The 13,055-nt window shown below is 35.1% G+C and overlaps 1 protein-coding gene across 1 annotated transcript in view; it reads left to right on the forward strand.

The window, feature by feature from the left end:
- radil2b (Ras association and DIL domains 2b) overlaps positions 1-13,055 on the forward strand; it is a 32,130-nt gene that overhangs the window by 7,494 nt on the left and 11,581 nt on the right. Inside the window, exons 4-8 of the mRNA XM_059531682.1 lie at positions 505-836; positions 5,217-5,816; positions 7,339-7,376; positions 7,490-7,668; positions 7,751-7,863. Of these exons, the coding sequence (XP_059387665.1) occupies positions 505-836; positions 5,217-5,816; positions 7,339-7,376; positions 7,490-7,668; positions 7,751-7,863 (1,262 nt within the window). The remainder of the gene's footprint in view (positions 1-504; positions 837-5,216; positions 5,817-7,338; positions 7,377-7,489; positions 7,669-7,750; positions 7,864-13,055) is intronic.

Below are 13,055 nucleotides of genomic sequence, written 5' to 3' on the forward strand. Positions count from 1 at the left end.
AATGGGTGCCGTCAGAATGAGACTCCAAACAGCTGATAATAACCTCACAATAATTCACAAGTAATCCACAGCACTCCAGTCCACCAGTTAACATCTGGAGAAGCTTATTTTGATGTTTTTATCAGCTGTTTGGACTCTTATTCTTACGGCACCCATTCACTTTCTTCATCAGACTTGGACAATGTAGCATTGCATCACTCGCTCAGCAATGGATGCTCTGCAGTGAATGGGTGCCGTCAGAAATAGAGTCCAAACAGCTGATAAAAACATCACAATAATCTTCTCCATATGTTAACTGATGTACTGGTGAGGATTACTCTGATATTTTTATCAGCTGTTTGGACTCTCATTCCGACTGCACCCATTCACTGCAGAGCATCCATTGCTGAGCAAGTGACAAAATGCTACATTTCTCCAAATCTGATGAAGAAACAAAGTCATCTACTACATCTTGGATGGCCTGAGGGTGAATAAATTGTTGGCTTAACTATTCCTTTAACACAGGAATAAATGCACAGGCACGTAAGCTGCAGAAGACGCGCTGCAGAGGGAAATCCGTGCCGCTGGACGTATGCATGAGGGATGACGCCGTGGACGGCAGACACAATTTGTTTAAGAGTCTCAGTGACTCAGATCTAACAGCTGAAGCTCAAAGCACCTGTACGGAGCGAACGCAAGAGGAGGATCCAGAGGCCGAGGCCGACAAAGCGACACAGTGTCCTGCTAATGAACGGGAGGAGACGGAGAGCAGCGATGACAGTGCCACACAGTATTCCATTCACCCGCCTCTGGACTTCCCATACTTCCTGCTTCTGCAGGGCTTCAGTTACAGACAGGTAGGACAGACTCACACTATATCTGTGCTGCTGCTCCTTCCTCTCGCTCACTTCACCGTAGCATCTGTATTCCTCCAGCCCAAACACACCAACACTGTTTCTGGTATTCAGTGGCATGAAGTTGTTATCAGTGCAGCATACTTAAGTTGGCTTGAGAAAGTCAATTTACTGATCTATTGTTTAACCTCCAAGAGCTTTCAAACTACAACCACCAAACTCAGCTCTGAGTCGGGTTGCTACATTATATCTTTCTAACTGATTGAACTTATTTTCATTAAACAGATGATCAAAACTACGAAAGGTCCCATAGACTTCAATTGAGGGGGTGAAAACTATTTTGATCTTTTTTTCTGTGGTGGAATGGGCTTCCATACATAGCAAATTTTGAAGGAATATTATTTTATGCAATATCAGATTTAGCTCAAATGACTTTTATTTTACCTGCAATGAAAAATGGATGTGGAAAACAGTTTTTTAGTGTTGAGAACAAACACCAGAATAAAAAACAAAACAAACAACAACAAAAAAATAAAAAACTATTAGGGGTACAGTACAGTCTAGTGGCAACTTTGCATAGCTACAGTTTTGATCAACAATAATCTATGATTACATCTATTATATAATTACTCAGTTTTCCAGAAAGTCCTTCCATCTTTTCTACAGCAGAATCCTTTTTTGCTTTGTTAATTTTAAAGAAAAGGTAAGAATTTACATCTTATATATTTCAATTTTTTATTTAGTTTTTAAAGTGTATCGGACACCTTTTAGGTAAATAGAAAAAAATAAGTGCACTTATTAGTATTAAATAAGCACTTGTAGTGTACTTCAGATCTTTAAAGTAGATAAAAAACTGTACTTGCAGGTAATATTAATATTAATGTTATAAAATGATTTGTTGTGCTTTGAAGAAGTAAATTTTTTTTGCTGTATTTAACATAATAAAGCACATGTAAAATAACTGATTATCATTTTAACTATTTAATACAAGATTAAAGTTAATATACAGGTGCTGGTCATATAATTAGAATATCATCAAAAAGTTGATTTCACTAATTCCATTCAAAAAGTGAAACTTGTATATTATATACACTCATTACACACAGACTGATATATTTCAAATGTTTATTTCTTTTAATTTTGATGATTATAACTGACAACTAAGGAAAATCCCAAATTCAGTAAATGAAAATGAAAATGAAAGTATGAGCATGTACAGCACTCAATACTTAGTTGGGGATCCTTTTGGCTGAATTACTGCAGCAATGCGGCGTGGCATGGAGTCGATCAGTCTGTGGCACTGCTCAGGTGTTATGAGAGCCCAGGTTGCTCTGATAGTGGCCTTCAGCTCTTCTGCATTCTTGGGGCTGGCATATCGCATCTTCCTCTTCACAATAATCAAGAAAATCTATGGGGTTAAGGTCAGGCGAGTTTGCTGGCCAATTAAGAACAGGGATCCCATGGTCCCGGTAGCTTTGGCACTGTGTGCAGGTGCCAAGTCCTGTTGGAAAATGAAATCTGCATCTCCATAAAGTTGGTCAGCAGCAGGAAGCATGAAGCGCTCTAAAACTTCCTGGTATACGGCTGTGTTGACCTTTGACCTCAGAAAACACAGTGGACCAACACCAGCAGATGACATGGCACCCCAAACCATCACTGACTGTGGAAACTTTACACTGGACCTCAAGCAACGAGGATTGTGTGTCTCTCCTCTCTTCCTCCAGACTCTGGGACCGTTATATCCAAAGGAAATGCAAAATATTATTTCATCAGAGAACATAACTGTGCACCACTCAGCAGCAGTCCAGTCCTTTATGAAGTGAGACGCTTCTGACGCTGTCTGTTGTTCAAGAGTGGCTTGACACCAGGGATGCGACAGCTGAAACTCATGTCTTGCACACGTCTGTGTGTAGTGGTTCTTGAAGCACTGACTCCAGTTGCAGTCCACTCTTTGTGAATCTCCCCCACATTTTTGAATGGGTTTTGTTTCACAATCCTCTCCAGGGTGCGATTATGCCTATTGCTTGTACACTTTTTTTCTACCACATCTTTTCCTTCCCTTTACCTCTATATTAATGAGCTTGTACACAGAGCTCTGTGAACAGCCAGCCTCTTTTGCAATGACCTTTTGTGTCTTGCCCTCCTTGTGCAAGGTGTCAATGGTCGTCTTTTGGACAATTGTCAAGTCAGCAGTCTTCCCCATGATTGTGTATCCTACAGAACTAGACTGAGAGACCATTTAAAGGCTTTGCAGGTGATGTGAGCTAATTAGCTGATTAAAGTGTGGCACCAGGTGTCTTCAATATTGAACCTTTTCACAATATTCTAATTTTCTCAGATATTGAATTTGGGATTTTCCTTAGTTGTCAGTTATAATCATCAAAATTAAAAGAAAAAAAACATTTGAAATATAACATTCTGTTTGTAATGAATGAATATAATATACAAGTTTCACTTTTTGAATGAAGCTAGTGAAATCAACTTTTTGATGATATTCTAATTATATGACCAGCACCTGTATTTAATTGTACTAAATTGCAAAATATCATTAAATCAGATACATCATAAATTAAAAAAACTAAATCATCAAAGATTTCAATACATAACATTCAAATTTATCATAAATTCTTATTAGTGCATTCAGCAGTAAATTACATATAAAGATGAACTTAAGTTCTAAACACACTTATGTTCAGCTTATTGTATTTGATTTTTATTTAAACTATTAATAATTTCCATTTAGTTATAAATAAAATGTAAAACTAAGTCGCTGAAAACATATTCATTTAAAGTATATTATTTCCAAAACTCTTTTTAAAAGCATGTTAAAGAGTACTTCTTTTTCACAAGGGGTTATGCACCACAATTCCAGTTTTTATAGTAATTGGAGACTTCAGCATGATGTTTTATGTTTTTAGACATAAACCTGTGATGTTAAACTACAGAATTGCAGGGATTTTCAGATTTTGGTTGTTTAAGGAAAATAATTCAGTCGGTGATCAGAAGTGACAATCTTACAATCACAAAGATTCACTCCCTGTACACTGTATAATACAACACAGGTGACGTCAATGAATCGTGGAAAAAAAGGATCCCACATCCCCTCGATGCCATCGGAAAATAACAGTGTGTGCCAAACAGAGGAAAGATGGCATGAAAAATGAACACGTATGCAAAAACAGGCCTAGTGTTCACGCTGGACAGGAAGTGGAGTGTCCAAAGGGTGGATGCACTTCCTGCCAGATTAGCTGTGTGTGACGACAACAGCGACTGATCAAACACACACGTGCGCACATACAGTATATACATCTACGTGTTAACTTCACACATGTGTAATGATTGTTTTTACACTCTCTGTCCTGTTCCTCAGAGTCACACCTTGGCATTGATTGTGCCACGCGTTACTATTAAAAAACATGAATATTCAAACTGTGGGCATTACTAATGATACTTTAATCATTTGATAAGTATAAATAATATTATATAAAAAAATCTCAATAAAACAATTTATTATTAACACATGAAATGAAATACTGTAAAAAGTTTTCATTATTGTTTATAATGTATTATTATTATTATTATTATAATTATTAATTATAGTTATTTTAAAATGGCAATAATACAATTCTAGATGAATTTTTTTTTTACTTTATATGTATAATCCTGCATAAAATGGTTCACTGTAAAAATGATTTCATTATTATTTATTATATCTTATTTATTGTTACTATTATTTTGTATATATATATTTTAGTTTATATATATATATATATATATATATATATTTATGTATTTATTTATTTATTTATAGATATGTATATTTAAAATCAGTTTATTTAAATCTGTATTAAAATGTTACATTATAAAATGTTTATTTATACACTATAAAATTATTTATAACATCTTAATAATAATAATAATAATAATAATACATTGAATTTCACATTGATTACATTGTTTTCTGCATTAACATTTAACTCTTAACATTTTAATTTAATTTTTTACATTTAATCTGATTTACATAAATGTTTACTTGATTTTCACTTTGTTTGAATTTTCCTTATCAGAAATAAAATTAAAGTGGTTCAAAAAGTGCAATAAAAGTATCACTGCAGGCTATAACTTTTTTTATTTGTATTATTTATTTATTTACCCTTTTACAATTTACACATTTAAGACAGCAATTAAGCTTTAGATTTTTAGTGGGTTGACACTAATGCATGACAAATCTAAGGATTGTTTACTTGTTAGTGGTTTGTTCAGTTTTCAGGATTCCTGAAATATCATGTTTTACAGTTCGATAAGTGGATCAGAGTCCAAATGATCATAGTTTCTGGTCATGTTGACATACTAAGAACGTCTTGCGTTTCATGCCCTCTTCAGGATTTTGTCATCTATGCCCTGACCAACAGCTGCACAGTATTCGGACGCCACATTGAACAAGCTCACAGTGTGCCTGAGAGTGATATCGATCGTATGAATCTCTGGGCTCCTGATCTTCTGCCCGATCACTGCAGCGTTACTCGGACATCAGTGACCCGACTGAAACCCCTCAACAGAGCCAAGGTGAAGAGGAACGGAGCCATCATCAAGCACGAGGTGGAGCTGCAGTCAGGAGACATCATCGTTCTGGGCGATCATTACCTCTTCATGTATAAAGACCCCGCTTGTCCAAAGGTCGCGACCCCTGCAGAAGTGGCTCGGACGAGCAGACGGCCTCCTCTCTGTAAATCATGCGTGAGAGCGAGATCCTGCTTCAGAGACGTGGATGGAGCAGAGCTGCTTCTGTCGTATGACGTGGAGCATGAGTCCAGGGTCCTGAAGGAGATCTTCGGCGTGGTTGAGCAGGATCCGGCCGCACACAAACTGACCGCGGCCTTCCTGCTGTGTTTGTGTCTCCAGCAGTCCGCCGCTCACTTCTCAATGCCGGCTCTCCGGCGACTGCTGCTACAGATTGCCAACGAGCTGCAGACCATCGTATGGGTGAGTTTACTGAGTCATTTCATTTGTCTTTCGGCCAGAGGTTGAGAGGAAATGCAACCACAATATAACCAGAATATGATTAAAGGGACAGTTCACCCAGATTCTGTTGTGATTTACTCACCCTTGAGTTGATCCAAAATTGTATACGTTTCTTTCTTCTGTTGAACACAAAAAAGATATTCTGACGAACTTTGGTAAGTCATCGACTTCAGTAATATGGGAAAAACACAGTGCAAGTCAACGGCTGCCAGCATCTGTTTGGTTCTTCAAAAATAATCTTCTTTTGTGTTCAACAGAACTGAATAAATGAATATCTACTGAATATATACAGTAGTCTTAATGATAATGATTTTCAGTTTGTTCACTGTAATTGATTCAACGGTTTTTTTCAATAAATGAAGAATATGTAAAAGCATGGAAATTAGCTCATGTTTTACTCACCCTTGAGGCCCGATGACTTTCCTCTTTCAGATGAATCCAATTGAAGTTATATTAAAAATTGTCCTGGCTCTTCCAAGCTTTATAATGGCACTGGGCGGGTGTTTTTGTTCACCAGTCCAAAAGAAGTGCAATAAAGCGCGTACATCCATAATAAAACATGCCTCACATGGCTCGGGGGTTAATAAAGGCCTCCTGCAGCAAATTGATGCAGTTTTATAAGAAAAATATCCATACTTAAAACATTATAAGCACTTTTTTTCTGACTTCTGCTGACTGTTATATGTGCAAGACGCTCGAAACACATTTTATCATGGATTATTGTTCAACTGTAGTTGTGACTACTTCCTTAATCAAAAAGTGTGTGAATCAAACGACTCAGTTCAGTGAATAATACAACGACTCACTCATAAAGACAGCCACACTGAATCAAAGCTTTGAAAGAATCAGTTGAGTAACTGACTCATTCACTCGTAATGACTCGCTCGCTGCCACCTACTGGCGTAATGATGTAACATACAGAAGATGTCCAGCAGATTAAAGTGATAATGAAATGAAAATCCTTGACTTGCTCTCTTGTTATTCCAAACCTGAGTTTTTTTCTTCTGTGAAATGAATTGAAGAGTGTTTCATTTCATATTGACTTCCATAGTGTGGACATAAAATACAATGGAAACCAATGGCAACCGAAACTTATTTTCTTACAGAACCAAAATTATACTAAATAAAAAATCTCTTTTGGGGTCTGCAAATGAAATAAAGTCAAATGGGCTTTGAATGACATGAGAGTGAGCGAATGATCACTGATGAACTATCACTTTGAAATATACTTCTTATATAGTGTACGAGTCAAGTGTAATGACTTTTATAATGTTTTTACATCCTTTTAGAAACTTAAATGCTTGTAACTGCATGGAAAACAGACTTTAGATGTTTTGTGTAAGATACAAAGTAGCCAAACGTGAATTTGAGCTACATAAAAGAGTGTCAGTGAACGACAGCATTTGATAAGTGTCACAGCCAGTCGTTAAACATTTTCCGTCCTCCGTTGTAACTGTACTGTATCTTTTATACTTTAATACAGGAAAAGGCAAAGGAACTCGCAGCCTTGCAGCCTGAAATGTAAGATCAGGAACTCGTTTCTCATCATTTCCTAAGCAGAGGAATTTAAATTCAAAGTCTTAGACACGCCGTACATTAAAACCAGATTTTCCTCGCTCTCCTGACGCAAGCAGAAGTGAGTCAGACGCGGCAGACTGGCCTTCTGGTGCTGACAGACTGATCCGAGCTCTGGAGCCGCTGGTCCTCTGGATGTCCAACTCCATCCAGATCCTGCACTTCATCCACCAGGAGGTTCCTCGCCTGCTGCACGGAGTCTCTCAAGAGGAGGAGGAGGAAGAGGAAGACTGCATTGGTGAATCAGTCAGTGCTGATGTCAGTCATGTGATGTATGTGTTCAGATTCAGTATCTTTGCGTGTGTGTGGTTCTGTTCCAGCGGTGCTGGAGCTGCGGCTCTCCTCCGTGCGCTCGGCCAGTGAGGAGGCCATGACGGTCCTGGAGGAGGTCCTGATGTTCACCTTCCAGCAATGTGTCTACTATCTCACCAAGGTCAGGCCTTCTGCATGCTTCGTCCAAATACGAGCATTCTGTCATCAGTTATTCAAAAAGCGGTTTGACCTTATTTCTTCTGCGGAAAAAAGATTTCTTTCAGTTTTAGCTATTTTAGTACATTGGTTTAACAATTTAATTAAATTGTAGGTATATTGTGGGAATTATTATATTATATTATATTATATTAAGTGTTTTTGACATTTTTATTAGTTTAACAACTGATATATTTAAACATTAGTTTAAACATGAGCCGTACTTGTGACCAGTAGTGTTTTATTATTATTGTGATACTTTTTCTTAAGTTTAATGAAAGTTTTTGTTGTATCTATTTTTATTTTGGTTTAAGTTATTTTAGTACATCAATTTAACACAAATAACCACACAGATGCATTAGTAGTACTTGTAACTAGTTTTATTTTAGTAATATTTTTAGACATGATAATCATGCTGGAAACATGCTAGTGACATACTAGTCACTTGCTAATCATGCTAGCAACATGCTAGTATAACATTTCTTATCTATTTATTTATCTATCTGTCTATTTATCTATTTATTTTCCAGATAGGTTGTATTGGCATAAAACTTTTAAAAGCTTTTAAAACTACTTCAAACTTTCTGGCTAGGCTTTTTTAAGCCAACATAAAGTTTGTCAAAAAACTTTACTATATAGTTTTATTTGTACCTTATTATATACTATATTAACAGTAAAAAGAAATACTTAAAAATAAAATACTGTATCACACTTTCCACTAAAATATTGTGCAGCACGACTGTTTTCAACACTGATAATAATCAGAAATGTTTCTTGAGCAGCAATTTCTGCTTAAATAATTTCTGAAGATCATGTGACACTGAAGACTGGAGTAATGATGCTGAAAATACACAATAATAAATTCGATTTACAGCATATTCACACATATAGAAAACATTTATCTAAAATTGTAATATTTTACAATTCTTACTGTATGTTTGATTAAATAAACATAGCATGAGCAGTCATCTCTCATCCTAGCCCTATGACTCCAAGTCTTGAAATGATTAAAAGTTTCCTCAGTTATATTTCATAAGCTGCAAGTTCGTTTCTCACAGACTTTAATTCAGTGCTCAGACATCCTCGTTTGGCAGAGCCGGGATTTGGGATTGATTTGTATTCTGCATGGGAAAATCTCCCAATGTCTCGCCCTTTGGGAAATGATAATTCATGTTTTTTTGAAGAGATTGTTTGCCGTGGAAAGAGAAGCTGTTTGTATGGGTGTGATGTGATTTAGTGCAATATAATGTCCAACATTTTGATGAGGCTTTTCTGTGGAAAAAGTAAACTGGTTTGTTGGAATGTGAAGCGAATTCACGGCCGACAATTAAATGAAAAAAAAAAAAAGCTGGAGGCATTTCATCCATCATCATGCAAACCAATTCAATCTCTGATGTTTAATGAGATTGTGTTTGAATAGACCAAATAAAATAAAATATCCTCACACAGGAAAATGAGCATTTATTTAGTCAATTAACCTCGACTAACCGCTTATCCTTGACTAATTGCATTCATTATAAAGATAATAATTTCAAGCGTGTAATAAAGTAAATTGAAAAGTTTCCAAGACGATTCTGAGGAATATTTTTATTGACGTTTTTATTGATTGGCATGTATTAAGAGTGGAAATGATTAAGTCGTGTGGTTTGTATCGGTGGCACAAACTATCCGTTCTTCTGTAAATGACATTTTATAGTTTAAAAGCTTGGCAGACGTCTCGTTCTGTTCTCACACTGTGCCAGCGCTCCATTATGAGCTCAATATTTTCTGTAGGAAAATTGAATCAAAAACAAACACGGCCGGTTGGAAAGCAAACTGATGTTTTACGGCTACAATAACAGGCTGTGTTTTCTCTGTGAAGGTTTAGAGCCGCTTGTGTGTGACTCGATCTCGCTGAGAAGGAAACAGCTGCTGGACTTAAACTAATAAAACACATTTGTTGGTGATTCCCAGCGCTGGACACAACAGATTTAGTTTACATTGAGTCACTGTTCTGCTGCACAGAAGCATTTTACATTCAATTCGGATTCATTTGCATATGATAGTTCATTAATCACTTCAGCTTTGCAGTGAACAAGATAAATGATGGAAGCAGGGTTGTTATCATGAAAACTAAAACTGAAACTAAAAACCCATTTCTGTCATTTAAATGAAAAAAAAAAAAATATATATATATATATAAATATAAAGGCAAGATTTCTCATGTTAATTTAGTTTATTTTGATGATGTTCTAAAATAACTTAAGACAAAAATGAATTAAGACATTAATAACATACATAGACGTATGACGTATTTATAAAAAAATATATAAAAAAGAAAAATGTATAAATAAAAATACTAAAACTTGAACTAACATGTAAAATATAAAAAGAAAAATAAATAAATAATTGATATAAACTATCTGAACAATGCTAAAATTAGCCTTCGTGGAGGAAACATTACAAATAAAAACAATAAATTAAACTAAAATAGACTAAAATAAAATACAATAATAAAAATATTAATAAACACTATGAAATGGCCTTGGACAGAAGATACAATAAAAAAAATAATATATATATATATATATATATATATATATATATATATATATATATATATATATATATATATATATATATATATATATATATATCTAACAAAAAATATAATGAAATATTTTTTATACAAATAAAATGTATTACAGTTTTGTGTGCAGTTTTTTTTAAAATTAGAGTTGTCAAACAATCAGAAATAAACCTGTAATACCTCTAATGTTTTCAATACATGCATGAATATAATGTTTTAATAAAACTGTTCCAAATCAGTTTCACAGGGAATATTTGCAAGTTAGAGACAGTGACAAGGAAAAAGATGGACGATACCATGCAATGTCATGCAAAAAATAAATTAATAAATAATAATAATATTAATAATAAAAAATAAACATTTTCATAAAACTTTCATGTGCAGTTTTTTTTTACTCTAAGAATGACAGCTGCCAGTCAAGCAATTAGCAATAAGTTTAGTTGAAGAATTTTCATCTAGAGTTAATAACTGGACTCACTAAGAAACCTCATTATGTGCACTGAAAGCATTTGTAGATGAATCTCTGCTTCAGTGGGAAGCAGTTTGGTTGTGTGTCAGTTTTTCCTTCATGGTTTTGGGTGGATATTTTCTGCTGTGTGGAGATGGAGCTGCCAGAGCGGCTGCCAAACTGGTGTCAGCGCGAGAGAGACACGTCTCCCTGAGAATCCATACATACGCCGGGATCCAGCCGTCTGCACACAATTACACAGAACAAAGCCAGCTTTGTGTTATTGTGATGTGAGGCACATTGAGATGGAGGACGTGGGCTGAACGTCTTCAACACAGACTCTCTTTCAGTGATTCCTCGACTCTATATCCCTGCCTCCAGCTGCAGATGCAGTCACATACACGCTTACTGCTCAAATATAGAGAGCTGTTAGCAACAGAGATGTCAGAGAATGGCAAACACATGTGCTTTATCTCTCTCCAGACAATCAGCAGCTTTATTCCAGTCGTTTTGGGTCTGTTTTAGACTCTTAAAGCATGTAAGATGCGAGATAAAGAGGATGGATTGGTCAGTGTGTGCAGGAATCTTATGGCAGATGAGAGCGAGATCGTGGTCTGTCTGAGGAAGTTCATCATGTATTGTTGATGATAAGATGTTTATGAACTGTCTCATGTTTTAGAATGAACTTTGAAAGTGGCACGACCTAAACAATGAATTATTCAAATATAGGCGCTGCTAAAAGAGATGTCGTTTTCATTTTGTTTAAACTGATGCACTAAAATAAATAAATTTTAAATAAATAATATTATTAAATAAAAATAAATTACTGGGCCTTTATTTGGCAGTGTATAACAATTATTAAAATTACTGCGAATTATTAAAATATTATCTGAAAAATTAACTTTTTTTCAGTCTGAAGATAATCCTTCATCTCAATATTATGGAGATAACATTTTTATATTAATTCAAATTAGTTTGAATGTATTTGTATAAATAAAAATCAGCAAAAAGCAAACATTTCTAAATTAGAAATTAGATTTAAATCCACCATGTTATAACTGAGATATTTTTATAGGTTTGATTATTATTTTGAATTAGTTTTTATGGTTATATTTTCCCTTATATTTTCCACTTTTAATCAAATAATTAGTAGTATTTATTGTATCATTTGTCATTTTCCTAGCCTTTGTCTATATATTATTATGTCTATTATAGACAGTTGTGCTCATAAATTTACATACCCCCTGCGGAATATATTAATGATTTCAACAAAGTAAGAGAGCTCATGAAAATGGCATGTTATTTTTTATGTAGTTCTGTCCTGAATAAGCTATTTCACATAACAGATGTTTATATACCCCCCCCCCCAAAAGCTGCATTTATAAAAATTACCCCGAATTTATAAATCGTAAACCTTTGTATTGTTTCCTGGATGATCCACGTGTTGTGATAGTTGTTCATGAGTCCTGCATTGGTCCTGAACAGTTCAACTGTCTGCTGTTCTTCAGAAAAATCCCCAGCTCCTGCACATTCTTTGGTTTTCCAGCATCTTTTGTATATTTGAACCTTTTACAAAAGTGACTATATGATTTTGAGATCCATCTTTTTACACTGAGGACAACTGAGGGACTCATATGCAGCTAAGGTTCAAACACTCACTGATGCTCCAGAAGGAGAAACCATGCATTAAGAGTCGGGGAGTGAAAACTTTTTTAATTTGAAGATCAGGATAAATTTGACTTTTTCTATAATTATGTAATTTTTTTTCTGAGAAACATGTAACTTCAATGTATCCTCTGTAGCCTCAGAAGGGCAGTACTAAATGAAAAAATATGATATTTAAGCACAATAAGAATGTAACTACACATGTCCTGTTCAAAAGTTTTCACTCCCCGACTCTTAATGCATGGTTTCTCCTTCTGGAGCATCAGTGAGTGTTTGAACCTTAGCTGCATATGAGTCCCTCAGTTGTCCTCAGTGTAAAAAGATGGATCTCAAAATCATATAGTCACTTTTGTAAAAGGTTCAAATATACAGAAGATGCTGGAAAACCAAAGAATGTGCAGGAGCTGGGGATTTTTCTGAAGAACAGCAGACAGTTGAACTGTTATATATATATATATATATATATATATATATA

The sequence above is a fragment of the Carassius carassius genome, chromosome 40, assembly GCF_963082965.1.
Source record: "Carassius carassius chromosome 40, fCarCar2.1, whole genome shotgun sequence".
Lineage (NCBI taxonomy): Eukaryota > Metazoa > Chordata > Actinopteri > Cypriniformes > Cyprinidae > Carassius > Carassius carassius.